Source organism: Salmo salar, chromosome 02 (assembly GCF_965601325.2).
Source record: "Salmo salar chromosome 02, fSalSal1, whole genome shotgun sequence".
Classification (NCBI taxonomy): Eukaryota; Metazoa; Chordata; class Actinopteri; order Salmoniformes; family Salmonidae; genus Salmo; species Salmo salar.
Genome location: NC_138292.1, coordinates 82607501 through 82632099, shown reverse-complemented (window position 1 = coordinate 82632099; position 24599 = coordinate 82607501). Strand labels below are relative to the sequence as shown.

The window sequence follows — 24599 nt, the reverse complement described above, 5'->3', positions numbered from 1 at the left end:
ACATTATGTATTGTTACACCATGTAGGAGCAGTATAGATATCGCTGCTTATTGTGATATTATCTGTTTGTTTGACTGATTTCCAAAATTGGTATTATTGTTTTATTATTTATTTAACTATGCAAGTCAGTTAAGAACAAATTCTTGTTTTACAATGACAGCCTACCCCAGCCAAACCCTGCCCTGACCTGGGCCAATCGTGCGCCGCCCTATGGGACTCCTGATCATGGCCGGTTGTGATACAGCCAGGGATCGAACCAGGAACTAGAGACGCCTCTGGCACTCGGGAGCCCTCACTCAATATATGCACCTATTAACACATGCTTCTGTTTGTACGTTTCCATTTAACATTACTCTTTAATTAAATAAATGACAAATGCATTTTATTTTCAGACCAAAATTGTATCGTATTTTCCTAAACCGCGTTACCCATTCTAGTCAGCAGATAGCGAATGACGTATTTCAGGCAATGCTGCCATTGTGACGTCTAATCTAATGGACGGGAAGTTTATTCAACAACCACAACTGCGACCTCGGTAGCTTTGCTAGCCAATGTAGCAGGAACATGTAAGCTCTTTATACGCTTTCGGTGATTATTAGCCACTGTTTTAAACACACTTCTGTCGTACCTACTAGTTACCCCTTTTAATAGCACATTTATATTGGTGTTAGTCAGCTAGCTGTCTGGTTAAGGTAGCAGTAGCTTTAGGTTAGTCGCTAATGCTAACATCCCCGACAATGACTTCAAAAAGCTACCACCCCTCTGCTGAAGAGGAGGACTGCTGGACGGAGAGAATTGCTCTCGTGAAAGAGGAGAAGGAAGAGGAGGCTGTCACAGTTAAACAAGAAATAAAGGACGAGGCTGTTACAGTGAAAGAGGAAGATGTTTCAGTGAAAGAGGGGGAAGATAAACAAGAGGGTGCAGTTTTTACAGTGAAAGAGGAGACGACTGTCACGGTGAAAGAGGAGGAAGACGTTTTCGGAGTGGAGGAGGGGGAGATTACTGTCACATTGGAGGAGGAAGAAGAGCAGAATGGAGATCTGATTAACACCAGTAAGTACTGTCTTTAAAAAAAGGTGTACACACTCCAGTTGTTGAACTGATGTCCCTGAATATCTCTTTCTGTTGAACTGATGATATTTTAAAGGGTCATTCTCCTGAAGTTATGGGCAATTCCAGCGTTATGGACATTACATTTGCACGCAAAATCACTGCTTTTGGCAATGAGGCCCTTTATCTACTTTCCCAGAGTCAGATGAACTCGTTGCTATAATTTGTATGTCTCTGCGAGTAGTTTGAAGGAAGTTGCTTACCAGGAATAAAATGACCGGAAGTCTACGAGAACCAATAAAATAGGCCTAATTGACCCCACGGGTCTATTGTCGGATTTTGGCTCGGCTAATTTGAAGCAAAGACGGCCTTCATAATATGAAGTAAAAAGTTCGGGTTTCAAACAATTAAGTATATGTTTTCAAAATGCATACTGCCTCCAACTCACATTGCAAGTCTGCCTATGCACTTAAATGGCGAATGGGAAGTGCGCTTCAAATTACCAGCTGAGAAAAACAAATTGAAGATCTTTTTTATTATTATTATTATTTTATATGTGATTGCATTTAGAATTGTTGCGCAGTGTCTGGGCTTATTAAAGCAGATTGCTAGCCGTTTCTTCTTGTTTTTAGCTGATAGGAATGGAACCTAGTGTGATTGTCTGCTGCAATAGTCTATCCATGACAAGGATTGACCAGTTGTGCATCCTGAGATGCCGTTCTTTGTCGCCCGCCTATTAACTTGCACGATTCTTGCCGTTCTCCTTTGACCTCATCAACGAGGCAAGTCAGTTAAGGACAAACTCTTATTTACAATGACGGCCTACCGGGGAACAGTAGGTTAACTGCCTTGTTCAGGGGCAGAATGACAGATTTTTACCTTGTCGCCTCTGGGATTCGATCTTCCAACCTTTCGGTTACTAGTCCAACGCTCTAACCACTAGGCTACCTGCCACCCACTTACACCTGGGTTACTAGTCCAACGCTCTAACCACGAGGCTACCTGCCGCCATCTTACACCTGGGTTACTAGTCCAACGCTCTAACCACTAGGCTACCTGCCGCCCACTTACACCTGGGTTACTAGTCCAACCCTCTAACCACTAGGCTACCTGCCGCCCTTTGACCTCATCAACAAGCTCTTTTCGCCCACAAAGGACTGCCACTGACTGGATTTTGTTTTTGTTTGTCACACCATTCTATTGTAAACCCTAGATACTGTCATGCGTGAAAAACCCAGGAGGGCGGCTGTTTCTGATACACTGGATCCGGCCCGCCTGGCACTGACGACCATACCACGCTCAGTCTCTTAGGTCATTCGTTATCCCATCCTAACGTTCAATCGAACAATAACTGAATTCATCGATGCCTGTCTGCCTGCTTTATATCGCAAGCCACGTGACACACTGTCTGTAGGAGCGATTCATTTTCGTGAACAAGGTGGTGTACCTAATAAACTGGATATAATAAAACACCCATAAGTTAAATGTTTTTTTAATGTGATTTTTTAGGCCATATAGCCCAGCCCTACCTGTAATTATGCAAACCTATGGTACTACTACTTAACATTCCAAATGTAAACAAATGTGTTATGATAGATTTTAATCAAGAAATATTTAAGATCTGAACGTCCATAACGAAGGGCGTAGCGTCCATAACGAAGGGCGTAGCGTCCATAACGAAGGGCGTAGCGTCCATAACGATTGTTTTCCTCTTTGAATTAATAATGGTATCACAATCTTAAAAAATGTATAGTTTTTGTGTTCAACCAAGCCTTTCCTTCGATATGCCTATCCATGTTATAACTAACACTGGGGGACAGCTGTGAGTGGAGAAACAAGTTCTGTGAGCTCTTTCAAATAGACATGAAATATGATTGACTGAAAAGCCTTTTTTGAGACTTTCCCTCCTACTCTGTAATGGCCAAAATACATGTAATTTCCGACTTAAACTTTTAAAATGAACCCTGAATTCCAATATATATACCTTAAGGATAATTGTGAACGTGGCATTGTTTCAGTTAGGAAAATGTGGCGCCGGACAACGTGACCGTGAATATTTTTAACTTACTGGTCATTTGAGAAATTTTGCTGACCCATATGCATTGGGTGGTGTAACCAATTAGAGCATCCACCCACGATGCTCAGAATGACAGAAATCCTATTTAGATTAGGATTATGGTAATTCATATTAACAGAACATGCAACTCCTGTAATGAAGCAGCCAATAAAAGGATATTTTCAAACATTTGCCAAAATGCAATTAGCGGAAAAACACAATTTTAAACAGCTCACTTGATGCTAGCGGTTCTAAATGTGACAGATATTTTTTTAATCTCCGTCAGGATCTTAGAAAGAGAGGGAATTCTAAAGATGCATGGGTTGCTAATATGACTAGGATTGTGCCTTTGGCTTCTGGACAATGAAAGACAGGAGAACAGGAGACAAATGCTGACCAATGAGAACCAATAAAATAGGCCTAATTGACCCCAGGTATCTATTGTCGGATTTTGGCTCGGCTAATTTGAAGCAAAGTAAAACAGCCTTCATAATATGAAGTAAAAAGTTTGGTTTCAAACAATTAGGTATATGTTTTCAAAATGCATACTGCCTCCAGCTCACATTGCAAGCCTGACTACCGTTGGCTATGCACTTAGCCTGTTAGGGCTAGGGGGCAGCATTTGCACGTCTGGATAAAAAAAATGTACCCGATTTAATCTGGTTACTAATCCTACCCAGTAACTAGAATATGCATATACTTATTATATATGGATAGAAAACACTCTAAAGTTTCTAAAACTGTTTGAATGGTGTCTGTGAGTATAACAGAACTCATTTGGCAGGCAAAACCCTGAGACATTTTCTGACAGGAAGTGGATACCTGATGTGTTGTATTACCTTTAAACCTATCCCATTGAAAAACACAGGGGCTGAGGAATATTTTGGCACTTCCTATTGCTTCCACTAGATGTCACCAGCCTTTACAAAGTGTTTTGAGTCTTCTGGAGGGAAATCTGACCGAACAAGAGCCATGGAACGATGATGTCCCATTAGACACCTGGCGCGCGAGTTCATGTTGGGTACCCTCGTTCCATGGGAGTATGCATTCGTCCACCTTGAATATTATTCATGTTCTGGTTAAAAAAGGCCCTAATGATTTATGCTATACAACGTTTGACATGTTTGAACGAACGTAAATATATTTTTTCCCCTCGTTCATGACGAGAAGTCCGGCTGGCTTAGATCATGTGCTAACAAGACGGAGATTTTTGGACATAAATGATGAGCTTTTTTGAACAAAACTACATTCGTTATGGACCTGTGATACCTGGAAGTGACATCTGATGAAGAGAATCAAAGGTAATGGATTATTTACATAGTATTTTAGATCTCCCCAACATGACGTCTAGTCTGTATCGCAACGCGTATTTTTCTGGGCGCAGTGCTCAGATTATTGCAAAGTGTGATTTCCCAGTAAGGTTATTTTTAAATCTGGCAAGTTGATTGCGTTCAAGAGATGTAAATCTATAATTCTTTAAATGACAATATAATATTTTACCAATGTTTTCTAATTTTAATTATTTAATTTGTGACGCTGACTTGACTGCCGGTTATTGGAGGGAAACGATTTCCTCAACATCAATGCCATAGTAAAACGCTGTTTTTGGATATAAATATGAACTTGATAGAACTAAAAATGCATGCATTGTCTAACATAATGTCCTAGGAGTGTCATCTGATGGAGATTGTAAAAGGTTAGTGCATCATTTTAGCTGGTTTTATGGTTTTGGTGACCCTGTCTTTGAATCGACAAAACATTACACACAACTCTTGTAAATGTACTGTCCTAACATACTCTAAATTTATGCTTTCGCCGTAAAACCTTTTTGAAATCGTAAAACGTGGTTAGATTAAGGAGATGTTTATCTTTCAAAGGGTGTAAAATAGTTGTATGTTTGAAAAATTTGAATTTTGACATTTATTTGGATTCAAATTTGCCGCTCTTGAAATGCACCTGCTGTTGATGGAGTGCACCACGGGTGGCACGCTAGCGTCCCACCTAGCCCATAGAGGTTAATCTAACCACATTGTCCGATTTCAAAAAGGCTTTACGGCGAAAGCATAAAATTTGATTATGTTAGGACATAAACTTAACAAGAAAAACCACACAGCCATTTTCCAAGCAAGGACATGCATCACAAAAAACAAAAATACAGCTAAAATATTCACTAACCTATGATAATCTTCATCAGATGGCACTCATAGGACTTCATGTTACACAATACATGTATGTTTTGCTCGATAAAGTTCATATTTATATCCAAAAATCCCATTTTACATTGGCGCGTGATGTTCAGAAAATGTATTCCCACCAAAACGTCCGGTGAATGTGCACATCAATTTACAAAAATACTCATCATAAACGTTGATAAAATTTACAACAGTCATTGAAAGAATTATAGATATACTTCTCCTTAATGCAACCGCTGTGTCAGATTTTAAAATAGCTTTACGGAGAAAGCACATTGTTCAATATTCAATATAGTACATAGCTCAACCATCAAAGCAAGCTATACAGATACCCGCCAAGTTCTGGGGTCAACTAAACTCAGAATTAGTATTATAAATGGTCTCTTACCTTTGCTGATCTTCGTCAGAATGCACTCCCAGGACTCCTACTTCCACAAGAAATGTTCTTTTTGTTCAATAAACTCCATATTTATGTCCAAATACCTCCTTTTTGTTCGTGCGTTCAGATCACTATCCAAAGGCATAACGCGCGAGCGTAAATCCAGACACGAAAAGTAAAATGTTCCATTACTGTTCGTAGAAACATGTCAAACGTTGTTTACAATCAATCCTTAGGGTCTTTTTAACATAAAACGTCCATAATATTCCAACCGGACAATGGCGTATTCATTACAGAGGAAAAAGGAGGGGCGCGCTGGCGGGCTCGTGCATCACCAAGTCCTTTGTCCTCAGGCAGTCCACTCATTGACTGAGCTCCTATTTTCTGCCCAGTAACAGGAGAAGGATGAAACACGTTTCTAAAGGCTGTTGGAAGCCTTAGGAAGTGCAACGTGACCCCACAGACACTGTAGTTTCGATAGGGATTCAAATGAAGAACTACAATTCTCAGATTTCCCACTTCCTGGTTGGATTTTTCTCAGGTTTTTGCCTGCCGTATGAGTTCTGTTATACTCACAGACATCATTCAAACAGTTTTAGAAACTTCAGTGTTTTCTATCCAATAATAATAATATGCCAATATTTGACTCTGGGCTAGAGTATTAGGCAGTTTACTCTGGGCACGCTTTTCATCCGAAAATGAAAATACTGCCCCCTATACCGTAAGTTAAAGCTACAAAGAGTGTGGGGGGCGGGTTACTTTTCTAGATGAGACTTGGTTTCCAGCTGTTATACTGCTTGTCTTTGTCCTAGTGATTAACTTGGCCTCAGGTTATTGAGGGATCTAATATTCAACCTCACAGGAATACAGTTTTATCATGTGGAGGTTTCATTCAGGGCCGTATTCATTTGTGCACACTGTAGCAAAATGTTTTGCAATGGAAAGCAGAAACAAGCGTTTTTTTATTGGACAAGTTCCGCTAGTTGTCCCTCCCCATTTCGGCCTGTTTGCTTGCGTTTAGTTTCTAGTGAATACGACCCTGATCTCTCTATTAAAATAAACACTCTGTCTTTGGCAGGAGAGAGACCAGACTCAGAGGAACCAGAGACGTCTGAACCAGCAAGACGACACCACTGCTCCCAGTGTGGAAAAAGTTTTACCCAATTACGGACACTGAAGGTGCATGAAAGAATACACACTGGAGAGAGGCCCTACCAATGTTCCCAATGTGGAAAGAGTTTTGCCCTGTTAGAGAGCATGAAAATACATAATAGAATACACACAGGAGAGAAGCCTTACCAATGCTCCCAGTGTGGAAAGAGATTTTCACAGTTAAGTTGCCTGAAATCACATGAGATAATACACACAGGAGATAAGCCTCACAAATGCCCTCTATGTGGTAATACTTTTAAGCGGCTAAGTAACCTGAAGGACCATCAAAGAGTACACACAGGCGAAAAGCCTTACCACTGTTTCCAGTGTGAAGAGAGTTTTAGCTGGTCAAGGCAACTGAAAGCGCATGAGAGAACACACACCGGAGAGAAGCCCTACCAATGTTCCCAGTGTGGAAAGAGTTTTACCCAGCTAGGGAGCTTGAAGATACATAATAGAATACACACAGGAGAAAAGCCTTACCAGTGCTCCCAGTGTGGAAAGAGATGTAAACGGTTAAGTTGCCTGAAATCACATGAGATAATACACACAGGAGATAAGCCTCACAAATGCCCTCTATGTGGTAATACTTTTAAGCGGCTAAGTAACCTGAAGGAACATGAAAGAGTACACAGAGGGGAAAAGCCTTACCACTGTTTCCATTGTGAAAAGAATTTCAGCACGTTAAGGCAACTGAAAGAGCATGAGAGAACACACACCGGAGAGAAGCCCTACCAATGTTCCCAGTGTGGAAAGCGTTTTAACCGCTTAAGTAACCTTAAATCACATGAGTGGACACACAGGAGGAAAGCCACATCACTGATCTGTGTGGAAATAGTTTAACCTCATCAGGCTTCCTGAAGATTCATGAGCAAAGACTCACACGTTCCTGAAGATTCATGAGCAAAGACTCACACGGGAAAAGCCTTTCTACTGCTCCCAGTGTGGAATGACATTTACCTGGTTAAGGCAACTGAAATCACGTGAAAGAATCCACACGAGAGAAATGTTATGAATGCTCCAAGTGTAAAAATATATTTACCCAGTTTAGGCACCTGAAAAACCGAGGTTACAGACACAGGGGAGAAGCCTTACCCAAGCTCCCAGTGCGGAGAGTGATATTTCACATGCTTACAATTCATGATGTAACGCACACATTTCTCCCACACTTGTCTCATATTTTTGACTGAAAATTGGTGTTTTGTCATTTTGTTAATGCCCTTATTTCCATATGAAATCAAATTGGAGAAAACCTACTCAAAAATACATTTGTTTTGTTTTTTAAAATCCAGAGACATGAAATTAATATGGTATGTAGCAGTTTTTATGTAGATTATGTACACACACACTGTGATTAAATAGTCTTTTTCTTTTTACTCTGACTGTGTTTTTTGTGGTTTGTTTTTTAATCGAGTGCTATGTTGTTAATGGAGAGCTATATGTTGTTAATCGAGTGATATATGTTGTTAAGCATGACCTGTTGTTTACATATGTGATGGATATGCATCTTAGAGAATGTGGCTTTAAAGCCCCCATGCGGTCTTTGTGTTTATTTTTTAATATGTCTCAAATGTATTTTTAATTATACATTTTCCTGAGAGACAAAGAACTTTGGGACTGTGTTCCGTCTTCTCTGTTTCTGGATCAGGTTTGGGGTTAGACAAGGGTGAGGGGCATTGTAGTTCACAATTTTTTGTCGTCCTCAGCTTGACTTAATTAAAATATACTTTATTTGCTTTGAAACATGTAAAGAAGATAATACAAATAAAGCGGAGGTAGGGTTGGGTACAGGAAATGAACCCGGGGTTGGATTGGGTACAGGATATGAATATTAGCCACTCGTTGCCTGATCCTCGCACGGCACCCTGATCTTTTGCCTCGAAATCTCAGTTTTCACAGATGTTGGTGTACCGGGGCCGTATTAAAACCAACTATCACCAAGTTTACCATTGCAGACAGTCATTTCCCTTCACCCCAATACACATAAGCTGTTCATCTGATGTCACCATTAGTCTCACTCTTGTTACAAAATAGTCTTTTAACATATTTACTCAAAATCTCAGGCTGGGAGGCAAGAGCAGATTAGCCACTCATCGCCTGATCCTCACAAGGCACCCTGATCTCTTTCCGCGAAACCTCTGTTTCCTTTTCCAGCGAATCACAGGGATCTGGGCCTGGTCGGGTGTCTAGTAGTATTTCCCTCCCATCCGACTCATTGAAGAAGAACTCTTATTCCAATTTGAGGTGAGTAATCACCAGTTCTGATGTCCAGAAGCTCTTTTCGGTCATTTTATAGGTCATAAGAAGCTTTTTTCGGTTACAGGATATGAATCCGGTTTAGGGGTAGGGTTGGTTACAGGATATGAACCCAGTTTAGTGTAAGGGTTTAGCGGTAGGGTTGAGTACAGTATTTGAACCCAGTTTAGTGTCAGGGTTTAGTGGTAAGGTTGGGTACAGGATATGAACCTGGTTTAGTGTAAGGCTTTAGTGGTAGGGTTGGGTACAGGATATGAACCCGGTTTAGGGGTAGGATTGGGTACAAGATATGAACCTGGTTTAGGGGTAGGGTTGGGTACAGGATATGAACCCGGTTTAGAGGTAGGGTTGGATACAGGATATGAACCCGGTTTAGTGTAAGGGTTTAGTGGTAGAATTGGGTACATGATATGAACCCGGTTTAGGAGTAGGGCAGTGGGGGGGGGGGGGGGGGGTAGTGCTTTGTGGCTGTGAATAAGTAGTTGGATGAGTGGTGGTTGTTATTGTAATGAGCTGTTTTTATTTGTCCAACAGGAGCGGGCAGAGAAGGTTACGCACAGGTCAGGTCCTTTCCAGAACTAGTAAGTATTGGTTGAGGTTTTTAAAGGACCATTCCAGGTAAGTATATGTTTTAAAAGCTATTCATGCTTTTAAAAGTTATTTCCAGGTAGGTACACATGTATAAAATGCCAGCATGTCTTTATAAGCCATTCTGGGTAAGAGAGGGAGATTCAGATTCATTGAGTGGATTAGACTACAATCTGCTTCTGTAACAGTTTATTGATCAATCAATATTTATCCATTGACCCATATTAGCAAAACGTAACTATTCAGTATTCAGTGAGGTATAGCAGCTCATCTAGCAGGACTCTACAGTGAGACCCCCCCCCCCCCGGAAGAAAATAAATAATACAATTAATTCCATTCCCCACCCCCAAGAACCCCCCATTGCACCAACAACCAAGAGAATGAACTAAAGAGAAAAAAGGAAAAGACAGAAGAAAACAGCAATCAACAATGCAAAAAAAAATCTACAAAATAATAAATTTAAAACAAAGGACATCAAGGACAACTGAAATCATAACAGCAATGCCAACTGTATATGTTTGTGTGCATGTCTGGCACTATTACATGTATGTGTGTGTTCTGTATGTGTTTATTTGAATGAGTGTGTGTGTATATGCATGTGTACAAACACCTGCACGGCATCAGCCTCAGGCAAACTGGCATTAGTTGTAAAAACACTGCCACTTAGTGTCATTCAAATGTACTTTTATTATGTTTTATTTAGACTTTTTTTCCCTTTATCTTTTGACCATCATTCTCTCTCACACACAGCAACTCCACTCCCACTTGTCTCCAATTCCACATACCAACCCTCAGCTTCCCTCAGCCCATCCCATCTATCTCTGCTGGCCACCCACTTCATGTTCCTATGCAACACATATCTTTCAACTATGCTATGATGTTTAACGTACAATTTCAATCTATCTAATCGAATAGAATCTACAGATTGCATGTTGAAGATAAATACTTTTACTAAGAGTATTAGTATATTTGAAATTGACTGACCCGGTCTCTCCAGATCTCCTAACAGTACTATTTCTAGGGTCAATTTTAGATCAATGCTATGCATTTTCAGCCATTCCTGAACCTGAGACCAGAAACAGGCTACCTGAGGGTTATACCAAAATAAATGGTCTATTGATTCTGTATCCTCACAACAAAATCTGCAGAGCGTCGATGATTTTATGCCCCAAATATTCAACATTTTGTTGGTGGCAAGAATTCTGAATAATAAATTTAACTGAAAAGCACTAAGTCTTGAATCTTGCATTGTTTTATATATCAACTCATACCATGGAATCGGTACATCAAAAATCTCTTCGCAACTATTTTGCAATCTGTATGGCACAGTTGTCAACATTCTGGTCCTCAAATGAAAGTGGTATACTTTCCTATTTATGCTATTTTTGTTATTCCTCCGCCAGTTTTGATCCTTTATATTGGGCAGACAGACCAGTTCCCTACCCCCTCCTGCTGCCACCCGCCTCCTCCATTTTTGGGGCAATGCTGTAATCAATTGGTTGTACTCTTGGATTCAGCAGACCTTCCCGTACAATTCTGATAACTCCATGAAGGACATAACTCTACCATTACAATTTACAATATAATTTAAGAACAAAATGCCCTTTTCAAACATCTTTCCCATAAATACTGTTTTTTTTTAATCAACCAGCACATTTGAGTTCAGCCATAATATTTGTTCTATCTTTTCAGGGGGATGAAATTGAAATTGTAGCCAGCTCTGCAATGCTTGTTTGAAAAAGACAGATACTTTGAAAAAAGTATCATTTTCAATTAATCGAAAATGAGACATGGCAATCTGCACAAAGGCAAAAAGGCCACTTTTAAACAATGGATGAGCTTTTGTTATTAATCTACTTGAGAACCATTTAGGGTTCAAATTAAACTTTTGAATGACTGAAGCTTTTAGAGAGGTTTAGTGCTTTTATATTTAATAATCTCAACCCACCCAATTCATATTCATTATATAGATAGGCTCGTTTTATTTTGTCTGGTTTAGCGTCCCAGATAAAGCGAAATATTTTTTGCTCATATGATTCGAAAAATGTATCATCAGGAGTAGGCAGCGCCATAAGTAAGTGAGTAAACTGAGATATGACGAAGGAGTTAATCAGGGCAATTTTTCCATAAATAGACAGGTATTTACCTCTCCATGGTTGCAGGATCTTGTCTATTTTTTAAAGTTTTCTATTGAAATTCATTGTGGAGAGCTTATTTATATATTTTGTGATATGAATACCGAGTATGTCTACTTCACCATCAGCCCATTTTATAGGTAAGCTGCAGGGTAATGTAAAAGTTGTATTTTTTAAGGATCCAATACGTAATATTGTACACTTGTACACTAGGTTTTAGTCCTGAGAGTACAAAAAAGTTATCTAGATCTTCAATGAGACATTGCAGGGATCTAGCTTGCAGACTTAACATAAAACTTGAGTCATCGGCATACATGGACACCTTTGTTTTTAAGCCTTGGATTTCTAATCCTCTAATGTTGTTATTGGATCTGATTTTAATAGCTAGCATTTCAATGGCCATAACGAATAGATATGGTGACAGCGGACACCCTTGTTTAACTCCCCTTGACAATTCAAAACTCTCTGAGAAGTAGCCGTTATTTACTATTTTACACCTGGAGTTGCTATACATTATTTTTACCCATTTTATAAGAGAATTACCGAAATTGAAAAAATCCAGGCATTTATAAATAAAATCCAGTCTTACTTTATCAAATGCCTTTTTAAAATCCGCTATAAATACCATTCTTGGCTTCTTATATGTTTCATGATGTTCTATTATTTCTAGCAGTTGTCGTATATTATCTCCAATGTATCGTCCATGTAAAAAACCTGTCTGATCAGGATGAACAATACCTGGTAAACCCCTTTCAATTCTGAGTGCTATCCATTTTGCTAGTATTTTTGCATCACAACATTGAAGTGTAAGAGGCCTCCAGTTTTTTAGATGGACTGGATCTTTATATTCGCCATCTGGGTCTTGTTTTAATAATAGAGAAATCAGACCTTCCTGCTGAGTACCTGACATACTACCATTTCTATAATAGTAGTTAAAACAATCTAACAATGGAGCTTTAAGTATGTCAAAAAATACTTGATATACCTCTACCGGTATGCCATCAAACCCTGGGGTTTTTCCAGACTGAAAGGATTTAATAGCCTCAAAAAGTTATTCCTCTGTAATTTGGCCTTCGCACTGATCTTTCTGTACATTTGTTAATTTTCCATTTTTTATATTATTTGGAAAGAATTCCTTACCGTAATCTTCATTCAGTGGGAGAAGATGAGAAGGAAAAGAGAACATCTGCCTAAAATAATTTGCTTCCTCTTTTAGAATATCATTCGGAGAATCATAGATGACTCCGTCTTCAGTAACGAGTTTTTGCAAATTCTTTTTGTTAGCGTTCATGTATTGGAGATTCATGAAGAATTTTGTGCATTTTTCTCCATATTCCATCCAGTTTGCTTTATTTTTGTAATAGATTACATTAGATCGTTCTTGAATAAGTTCCTCAAGTTCTTTTTGTTTTTCCTCTAACTTATTTTGTATCTCTGTAGTATCATTTTTATTGCTATCTACCTGTACTATTAGTTCATGGATTTCCCTTGATAGTCTTGTTTCTTTAGCCAGAAACAGTTTTTTTTATTATTGATGACTATTGAATTGAATGACCCCTGAAGGTACATTGAAAGGTATCCTAAACAATAAGGGGATTTGCTAAACCTATACTATACTGGAAAAATTCAGTTAGAAATTATTTTGTCTTAGTTAAAAATAAGTTGTCCTCCAGTAAACTTTGATAAAATTTCCAATATCCCTGTCCACGTGGAAAATCTATAAGAGTTATGTGAATGCCAATTAGAGGATGATCCGATCGCATTCTGTCTCCTATTAAACTTTTTTAACCTTTGATGCAAGAGAGAAAGAGACAAGGAAGTAGTCAAGACGACTAGCTTGATTAAGTCTCCTCCATGTATATCTCACTAGGTCGGGTTTTTATAGTCTCCAAATATCCATTATTACTAATGTGTCCATAATATTTGTGATTTCCTTAAGGGCACGGTGATGATAGTTTGTAGAGTGATTACCTTTACGGTCCATTGAGGTACTTAACACTGTGTTATAGTCTCCTACCATAATGATTAGATCATTTGTTGCCTGTAAGTTCAATAAATTGGTATAAATGTTTTCGAAGAACTGTGGATCATCCTGATTTGAACCATAAAGATTAATAAGCCAAATCTCTTTTTCATCCACTTTCATATTCAAAAGGATCCACCTTCCTTGTGAATCATTCCTGATTATTTGCACGTTCAGATCGAAATTTTTGTTAATTAATATCATCACACCCTTTGAGTTCCTTTGTCCATGACAGAAAATTATTTCACCACCCCATTCCTTTTTCCACGCAACTTCATCTAAGGATGTAGAGTGAGTTTCCTGTAAACAGTATATGTTATATTAATTTTCTTTTAGCCATCTTTTTTATAATCTACCAAACCATTACAATTATAACTGGCTGTACTTATTTCACCCCTTACCATAACTAGATACTATTCTCAGGCTAAATTGACCATAATTAGTGCTTGTAAAGTTACTGCCATCAGAGGTATTATGACGGTCAAAACTAGAGCTTTCAAATGTCTGATATTTAGAATTCAAGAAATAGGTTCTAGCAATATTTGTTTTATTCCCTTGCCTGTTTGCCTGTGAGCCAGTGCCACAGATGTTAGAAAATTGAAACAAATGATGTGTGTAACAAATCTGAGTAGGTTGATGTGTATGATATTGGATATGATATAATGAGTGTGTATGATGTCTGTATAAGAGTAAGACTATAATGTGTGATGTCCAAATAAATAATAACTGTTTGCGTGTCTATGTGTGTAACATGTAGTGCGTATAGCCTTAATATTCATAATTGTAATCCATATCATATCACCATCATAGTTGCATCATAATTACCTTTAACATAATTGAAAAACACATCCCAGCATTTCCATAGCAATTGACATAGCAATTTCACATGATCATGAAAGAGACCTTGCATTACTCTAGAGACGGCTTCACTACAGAACAAATGTATTCCGTACAATATGTTGTTATTCCCCAATGCCCCTATTTTGATATCTTCCCCTTGCTTGTTGTAAACATATATAAACTTGTAGACAAATACATAAAAAAGAGACAAACAATAAACACATTAAATTATAAAACGGTTAGAGGGAGAGAAGAGGAGAGAGAGTGAGAGAAGAGAGCGAGATCAGGTGTGTGTGTGTATGTATAAGTCCATATGTGTAAGCAAGCATGTAGTTGAGTACGTGTGTGTTCATATCCACTAAATAATGTTCAGATATTTTAAACAGTTCCCATACTTTTTTTGTAGTAACCTGAAGTCCCTGTAGAATTTAGTACAGCCACGGTGTTATGGAGCTGTCTCGGGAATAGCTGTCCATCTATAAAGACTTTGTCCACAATGATAAAGGCACGCCTACCATCCTTCCTTTGTTGTCTTTGTACCGGATACAGTCTCTTACGACGTTCGTTTATCTCCTTTGGAAATCGATCATTGAGACTGAATTCGGTCCCTTTAAGCTCCCTTCCTCTGCTTTTGATCAGCAACTTTTGTTGGTAGTGTTCAAATTTTGCGATGATCGGTCGGGGACCCTTGGTCTTGTCGCGCCGAGCTCCAAGTCTGTGTACTCGTTGGAAAGCCACCTTGTTTACAGTCTCTATAGAAAGTTTCAATGCGGATTTCAAAAAATAGATTTTAACTCGTGCTACGACTTTGTATGTCTAGTAGCGTCCCTTTCATCACCCTGAGTAGACAATCCATGTTGGAATCGTGTATTTTTACCTTGGCTGTGAGTGTCTTGTTTTCTCTTTGGAGAGTGAGCATTTCCCTCTGGCTGAACTCCAAACTCCCCCTCAGCCCTACTACCTCCTCACACAACTTTTCCATTGTTGCATGAATTCCAGCCAGAGCACTAGCCTCTACCTCAATGGTAAGTCAATCGTCCGTGTCTGTAGATGAATCAGTTTTTCTTTTTTTTTGTCGGGTTAAAGTTATTTTGTGAGGTGGTTGGATCTTTCCACGAATGAGTATGTTGTTCCTCCATAGCGTAAAGCTGTTGGTACTCTTCGATTTCCTTCAGGATCTCCTTGGTATCCAGATTGGCTCTATACTGCAACCAGTTGTTTTACGAAAAGAAAACGAGTCTTTCACACGACGACGACATATGTCTGGAGTACAGCCAGCTAGCACTCGTGGAACCCACGCAAAAAAAAAGGAACAGAAACTTGCAGTCCCAGCCGTAAAGGCTAACCTCCTTGTGGAATCCTTAGTAACAAAACTTTAGTTCTGATTAAAATCGATTTAATGATTTTTTTTAAATGTAAACAACAAACCGAGTGTAGACAGTACAGTGTCCTGTTGCGCGCTCTGATGACGTCTGACACAGGCACACCTGTTAATTAAAATGTATTCCTGGTGACTACCTCATGAAGCTGGTTGAGAAAATGCCAAGAGTGTGCAAATCTGTCATCAAACATTTCTAAAAACCTGTTTTCGTTTTGTCATTATGGGGTATTGTGTGTAGATGAGGGGAAAACATTGTTTAATCAATTTTAGAATAAGGCCTGTGACATAACCAAATGTGGAAAAAGTCACTGGATGTATTGTAACACCATGTAGGAGCAGTATGGACCTAGTCTGTTCATTATAAACATATCTGTATTGTTACACCATGTAGGAGCAGTATGGACCCAGTCTGTTCATTATATACATCTATGTATTGTTACACCATGGAGCAGGAGCAGTATGGACCTAGTCTGTTCATTATATACATCTACATGATGTATTGTTACACCATGTGACTGATTTTCTAAATTATTATAATGGTTTTATTTTTTATTTTGCTAGGCAAGTCAAGAACAAATTACTGTTTTACAATGACGGTCTACCCCAGCCAAATACTCCCTAACTAGGACGACACTGGTCCAATTGTGCGCCGCCCTATGAGACTCCCAATCATGGCCGGTTGTGATACAGGCCGGGTTCGAACCAGGGTCTGTAGTGACGCCTCTAGCTCTGAGATGCAGTGCCTTAGACCGCTGCGCCACTCGGCAGCCATCACTGAAGATCTGCAGCGATTAACACATGCTTCTGTTTGTACGTTTTCGTTTAACATTCTTTAATGAAATAAATGAAAGAAAAAAAAATACATATTTATTTCCAAAACTGCGTTACCCACTCTAGTCAGCAGATGGCGAATGGCGTCTTTCAGGCAACGCTGCCTGTGTGACGTATAATCTAATGGACGGGAAGTTTATTCAACAACCACAACTGCGACCTCGGTAGCTTTGCTAGCCAATGTAGCAGGAACATGTGAGCTCTTTATACGCTTTCGGAGATTATTAGCCACTGTTTTAAACACACTTCTGCCATATCTACTAGTTACCCCTGTTCATATCAAATGTACGTCAGCTAGCTGTCTGGTTAAGGTAGCACTAGGCTAATCGCTAATGCTAACATCCCCGACCATGAGTTCAACAAGCTGCTACCCCCCTGCTAAAGAGGAGGACTGCTGGACGGAGAAAGAAGGAGGAAAAGGCTGTCACAGTTAAACAAGAAATAAAGGACGAGGCTGTTACAGTGAAAGAGGAAGACGTTTCAGTGAAAGAGGAGGCGGAAGTTAAACAAGAGAGTGCAGTTTTTACAGTGAAAGAGGAGACGACTGTCACGGTTAAAGAAGAAGAAGACGTTTTTGGAGTGAAGGAGGGGGAGATTACGGTCACATTGGAGGAGGAAGAAGAACAGAATGGAGATCTGATTAACACCAGTGAGTACTGTCTTTAAAAAAAAGGTGCACACACTCGAGTTGTTGAACTGATGTCCCTGAATATTATGTTGAACTGATGTGATTTTAAAGGGTCATTCTACTAAAGTTATGGGCGATTCCAGCGTTATGGACATTACATCACAACTGTAATGTCTCACAGAATGGAAAGACAAAATATAAATTAAACGTTTGATTTGTTTTTCTGTAGTACTCCTTGGGCAGAGTGTATATCCGGGAAATCTGAATTCTAAATATTGGCATGTTGGATAAATAAAACGAATGGAAGGTTTATGGATGTTACATGAAATTGACAAAATGACTGGAAGTATATGGGTATATGCTAGCAGATACCTGTAGACTTCCAGTCATTGTGCTAACGCTAGTTAGCAATTGGCTCGCAAAACTACCTCTAACTTCCTTCATACAGGACACAGAGACATACAAATGGTATCCACAAGTTCATCTGATTCTGGGAAAGTACCTGAAGAGCCTCAGTGGCAAAATCCCAAATCAGCCCTTTTAAGGTCTATATTTTGGAGTTCAGGTTTTAATTGAAACGTTTAGGGAGGAAATTGCCTGAATTTTGACATTACATAGTAGGAGGCCAAGTAAAAAAAAAATCATTTTCAGTCAATCATATTTCATGGCTTTTAGTAAGGGCTCGGAGAGTTTTTTTTTTTCCACTCACAGCTTTCCTCCAGTATTAATTAAGAAGATGTTAATGAAGCAGTACAGGCCACATTGGAGTGTTTTGAGTTTTGTTTGTGTGTTCTACAGTCTTGTAAAGATAGGGAGGAGGGGGTGACTGGGAGAGGAAATGTTTTTGTAAAACCTGCAGCATACATCGGATCATATTAAAGAGAGAAATATTTAGAGAAAACATTAACAATTAAGAGACACTCATTAGCCAATTTATTAGGTACACCCATCTAGTACCGGGTCAGACCCTTCTTTGCCTCCAACCCTAGACACTAGGCGTGAGGGTGGGTGGCTGTTTCTGAGACACTGGATCAGGCCCGCCTGGCACTGACGACGACGCTCAGTCTCTTAGGTCACTTGTTTTGCCCATCTACTTAAAATATTCCAAATCTAAGCAAATGTGTTATGATAGATTTGAATCAAGAAATATTTAAGATCTGAATGTCTGTCCGTCTGTAACATCCATAACGGTTGTTTTCCTCTCTGAAGTAATAATGAAAATCACAATCTTACATTTTTTGGTTTGTGTTCAGCCAAGCCTTTCCTTCGATATGCCTATCCATGTTATAACTAACACTGGGGGACAGCTGTGAGTGGAGAAACAAGTTCTGTGAGCTCTTTCAAAAAGCCATGAAATATGATCGACTGAAAAGCCTTTTTTGAGACTTGCCCTCCTACTCTGTAATGGCCAAAATGCATGCAATTTCCTACTTAATTATGAATGTGACCATTACAGAAATCATATTTAGATTAGGATTATGGTAATTCATATTAACAGAACATGCAACTCCTGTATTGAAGCAGCCAATAAAACATCCTTTTCAAACATTTGCCAAAATGCAATTCGCAGGACAACACCATTGTTAAACATCTCCGTCAGGAACTTAGAAAGAGATCTAAAGATGCCTGGGCTGCTAATATGACGAGGACTGTGTTAATCGAGGACTGTGTTAATCGAGGACTATGTTTAATTAAGGATTGTGGACATCGAAAGACAGAACAGGAGACAAATGCTGACCAATGAGAACCTATGAAATAGGCCTAATTGACTCCACCTTTCTATTGTCTGATTGTTGGCTACTGACTCATTTTTCATAATGAGCACCAGAAAAACACATATGGAACTTGGCCTCAGGTTATTGAGGGATCTGATTTGGATTAAACCTAATAGGAAGACAGTTTTTATCATGTGAAGGTTTAATTCAGGGTCGTATTCATTAGTGAACACTGTTTCGTTTTAGTTTCTAGTGAATACGACCCTGATCTCACTGTTAAATTTGGTAGGAGAGACACCAGACTCAGAAGAACCAGAGCAAGAGACGTCTGAACCAGCAAGACGACACCACTGTTCCTACTGTGGAAAGAGTTTTACCCAATTACGGACACTGAAGGTGCATGAAAGAATACACACAGGAGAGAAGCCTTACCAATGCTCCCAGTGTGGAAAGAGATGTTCACAGTTAAGTTGCCTGAAATCACACGAGAGAATACACACAGGAGATAAGCCTCACAAATGCCTTCAATGTGGTAATACTTTTAAGTGGTTTAGTAACCTGAAGGAACATCAAAGAGTACACACAGGGGAAAAGCCTTACCACTGTTTCCATTGTGAAAAGCATTTCAGCTGGGTAAGGCAACTGAAAGAGCATGAGAGAACACACACCGGAGAGAAGCCATACCAATGTTCCCAGTGTGGAAAGAGTTTTACCCAGTTCGGGAGCCTGAAAATACATGAGCGAATACACACAGGCGAAAAACCTTTCCAATGTTGCCAGTGTGGAAAGAGTTTTAACCGGTTAGGTAACCTGAAATCACATGAGAGGACACGCAAAGAAGAAGAGCCCCATCACTGCTCCCAGTGTGGAAAATGTTTTACCTCATCAGGCTTCCTGAAGATTCATGAGCAAAGACACACTGGGGAAAAGCCTTTCCAGTGCTCCCAGTGTGGAATGAAATTTACCTGGTTAAGGCAACTGAAATCACATGAAAGAATCCACACATGAGAGAAATGTTACGAATGCTCCCAGTGTAGACAGATATTTACCCAGTTTAGGCACCTGAAAGACCGAGGTTACACACACACAGGGAGAAGCCTTACCCATGCTCCCAGTGTGGAGATTGATTTTTCACATAGTTACAATTCATGAGGTAACAAACACATTGCTCCCACACTTGTCTCATCTTTTACTGAAAATTGGTGTTTTGTTTATGCTCTTATTTCCATATGAAATCAAATTGGAGAAAACCTATTCAAAAATCCCAATATATGAATTTAATATGGAGTGTGTCCGTTTTTATGTAGATTCTATGTACACACTCTCTGTGATTAAATAGTCTTATTTTTTTACTCTGGCTCTGTGTGTTTTTCTGTGTGTGTTGGGGATGTGGAACGCCGTTTTGGTCTTTGCGTGTTAAAAAACACTGACGTGTCAAATAAGCTTGTTGACCAATCAGAACCTGAATATGACTGCACGTCACATAATAATTTAACGCATTTATAATTTTTTCCCGTAGTTATTACACATTGATTACATGATCACTCGTATTTCATATGCTATGATGCTGGTAAAGTTGTCTCGCGCACCTACAGTGCTGGTCATTAAAAAAAAGCTAGCAAGCTCATGGATGCAAACAGTGTTCTTCCCCAAAAACATAGCAACACGACAATCTGTTTCAGTAGCTATAGTTAGCTAGCTAACTATATAGCTAGGTGTCATCATCTAAAATAACCCTAATTTATAAGACAGTTTTTATTTGATTAATGTTGGTCGCACCCATCTATGTGAAGCTAGCCACAATAAGGATTAGACACAATAGTGGACTTTGCGGTTAGCCTTCAAAATAAAAGTGTGTAATTGACAGTGATGCAAATGAATACAAATAGTAGAATTATGCCATAATTGAATAGATCATGCTAATGAGGTTGGAATCATTTGTTAATTTGACAAATCTGTTGAAATCCTAGTGGATGTATTACACTTTCGAATTGCATTGTGGGCATTCTTATTTCACTGTACAGCCTTACCTATGGATTGTGGATCAATGACATGTGGTATCAGTCCCGGTCCGGTCGAGCCTCACTAGCCAGATGAAGCTAGCTGGCTGCTTATAACGTTAGCTTTGGGCAACAGGGTTAAGTAGCTGGCTAGCTATTTATTTTCATTAACTGAAGTTCAATTTCAATAGGCGAACAACAAGTTGCTACCTAGCTAATACTTACAAGGATTCCTAAATCATTGCTAAGAATAATGAAAATGACTGCAGTTTCTACTGGTCATTGTTTCGGGCTGGTTGTATTGGTGCTAGCTAGGTACCAAGCGAAAGCTAGCTAGCTACCCCAGAAGTTGCGGTGAACAGATAAGGCTTTATTACCAACGCGGTATTGTAAACACATCGTGGGTGGACGGTGTTTGCAGAATTTTTTTGTACAGCTTTGACAGTGCTACTGATGGTAGTGGGGGCGCTTGGCTTGCACATGCAAATTCAGAACACACAACATTCTATAACATAACTGTGTTATTTGACGTGTCAAATTGTGTTATTTGGCGTGTATTTTGTTTTGACACGCAAAAACCCAAACGGTGTTCCATAAAATACATAGCAAAACGACAATCAGTTTCAGTAGCTATAGTTAGCTAGCTAACTAATCTAGCTAGGTGTCATAATCTAAAATTACCCTAATTTATAAGACAGTTTTTATTTGATTAATGGTCGGACCCATCTATGTGAAGCTAGCCACAATAAGGATTAACCACAATAGTGGAATTTGCGGTTAGCCTTCAAAATAAAAGTATGTCATTGACTGTGATGCAAATGAATACAAATAGTGGAATTATGCCATAATTGAATAGATCATGCTAAATGAGGTTAGAATGTTGTTTATATGAAGTCAACAAAAGACAACTTGTTAATTTGACAAATCTGTTTTAATCACACTGGATGTATTAGACTTTAGAATTGCATTGTGGGCATACTTATTTCACTGTACAGCCTTACCTATGGATTGTGGATCAATGACATGGGGTATCAGTCTACTCAGTGACACCCAGAGAACATTAGCGTCGTAGCTCTTATTGCGGGACTCTGAAACAACTGTGAATTGAGCCACATTTATTGTACCAGTCAACCAACTATGTGTATTGAACACTATTCCATAGGAAAAACAATGCAATGGGGATGTTGGAGTCTAAGAACTCTGAACTCTTATCTTGAAAGCAAACCGCAAATTCCACTATTGTGGCTACCCTCACAACACATAACCCGGTAGTTTTTTTCATGAACTGAAGTTCAATAGCCTTGCAGAAGCACCCCTAGATCATCACTGATCCTCCACAAAATTTCACAGTGGTTGCGAGACACTGGCTTATAGGCCTCTCCAGGTCTCGCACCCACTGTGAAATTTGGTGGAGGATCGGTGATGATCTGGGGGTGCTTCAGCAAGGCTGGAATCGAGCAGATTTGTCTTTGTGAAGGACGCATGAATCATGCCACATACAAGGTTGTCCTGGAAGAACTTGCTTCCTTCTGCTTTGACAATGTTCCCTAACTATGAGGATTGTTTTTTCCAGCAGGACAATCAAGGTGTGGATGGAGGACCACCAGATCAAGACCCTGTCAGGGTCAGCCCAATCTCCAGACCTGAACCCCATTGAAAACCTCTGGAATGTGATCAAGAGGAAGATGGATGGTCACAAGCCATCAAACAAAGCTGAGCTGCTTGAATATTTGCGCCAGGAGTGGCATAAAGTCACCCAACATCAATGTGAAAGACTGGTGGAGAGAATGCCAAGACGCATGTAAGATGTCATTGAAAATCAGGGTTATTCCACCAAATATTGATTTCCAAACTCTTCCTAAGTGAAAACATTAGTATTGTGTTGTTTAAAAATTAATATGAACTTATTTTCTTTGCATTACTCGAGGTCTGACAACACTGCATCTTTTTTGTTATTTTGACCAGTTGTCATTTTCTGCAAATAAATGCTCTAAATGAGAATATTTTTATTTGGAATTTGGGAGAAATGTTGTCAGTAGTTTATAGAATAAAACAAACATTTTAATTTTACCCAAACACATACCTATAAATAGTAAAACCAGAGAAACTGATAATTTTGCAGTGGCCTCTTAATTTTTTCCAGAGCTGTATGTATTGGTACACAATGTAGGAACAGCATATACCTAGTCTGTTCATTATATACACCTACATGATGTATTGTTACACCATGTAGGAGCAGTATGGACCTAGTCTGTTCATTATATACATCTACATGATGTATTGTTACACCATGTAGGAGCAGTATAGACCTAGTCTGTTCATTATATACACCTACATGATGTATTGTTACACCATGTAGGAGCAGTATAGACCTAGTCTGTTCATTATATACATCTACATGATGTATTGTTACACCATGTAGGAGCAGTATGGACCTAGTCTGTTCATTATATACATCTACATGATGTATTGTTACACCATGTAGAAGTATAGACCTAGTCTGTTCAATATATACACCTACATGATGTATTGTTACACCATGTAGGAGCAGTATGGACCTAGTCTGTTCATTATATACATCTACATGATATATTGTTACACCATGCAGGAGCAGTATAGACCTAGTCTGCATATTATAAACATCTACATGATGTATTGTTACACCATGCAGGAGCAGTAGGCTGTTTACAAAGGCAGACCATTTCAGATATTTTTGGGGGACCTAACAGATCAGCTCTGAAAAATATCTAATGTTAAAATATTACATGCGATTGGTCAAAAGACCAACATGAAAAATTAAATAAATATTTCCTTAAACTGCATTACCCGTCCCACTCCAGTGAGCCAGATGGCGATATGTGTTTTACAGGCGATGCTGCCAGTGTGACGTGGCATTAAATGTAGTGGACGGGACGCTTCTTCAACAACAGCTAATCAGCCATCTCAGGTATCTTGCTAGCCAACATAGCCGAAACATTGGAGCTCTTTAGACGTTTTCGGTGTATATTAGTCATTGTGTTTTAAACACACGTCTGTCGTATCTACTAGTTAACCATTTCACCCCCCCGTATTTACCTTGTTAGTCAGCTAGGTGACTGGTTAAGTTAGCACAAGGCTAGTCGCTTATGCTAACTAGTTAGCTAAAATCCCTGACCATGAGCTCACCAAGGTACTCCCCGCCGGTTAAAGAAGAGGATGTCTGCTGGACTGAGAAACAGGGTATGTGGCTTAATGTTGTCGTGAAAGAAGAAGAGGAAGAGGAGGATGTCACAGTGAAAGGCAACGAAGAAGCGTCCAGAGTGAAAGAGGACGAGACTGGAGATCTGATTAACACCAGTGAGTACTATTTTAAAAACAGGAGCAAAACCTTGTC

The 24599-nt window shown here is 39.2% G+C and overlaps 3 protein-coding genes across 3 annotated transcripts in view; all 3 read left to right on the top strand.

Annotated features, from left to right (window-relative positions):
* Positions 1 to 490: 490 nt before the first annotated feature.
* Positions 491 to 8572, top strand: LOC106590947 (uncharacterized). Its single transcript, XM_045713173.2, has 2 exons — positions 491 to 1053; positions 6756 to 8572. Exons 1-2 carry the CDS (start codon positions 720 to 722, stop codon positions 7670 to 7672), a joined length of 1251 nt encoding a protein of 416 aa, XP_045569129.2. The 5' UTR covers positions 491 to 719; the 3' UTR covers positions 7673 to 8572.
* Positions 8573 to 15659: 7087 nt separating this feature from the next.
* LOC106590948 (uncharacterized) lies at positions 15660 to 20395 on the top strand. Its single transcript, XM_014182125.3, has 3 exons — positions 15660 to 15696; positions 17239 to 17532; positions 19516 to 20395. The coding sequence occupies exons 1-3, from the start codon at positions 15660 to 15662 to the stop codon at positions 20232 to 20234; spliced, it is 1050 nt and encodes a 349-aa protein (XP_014037600.3). The 3' UTR covers positions 20235 to 20395.
* A 3680-nt stretch (positions 20396 to 24075) lies between these two features.
* Positions 24076 to 24599, top strand: part of LOC106595103 (uncharacterized) — a 22263-nt gene continuing 21739 nt past the window's right edge. Inside the window, exon 1 of the mRNA XM_014186481.3 lies at positions 24076 to 24562. The gene's annotated coding sequence lies outside the window, so the exon portion shown is untranslated. The remainder of the gene's footprint in view (positions 24563 to 24599) is intronic.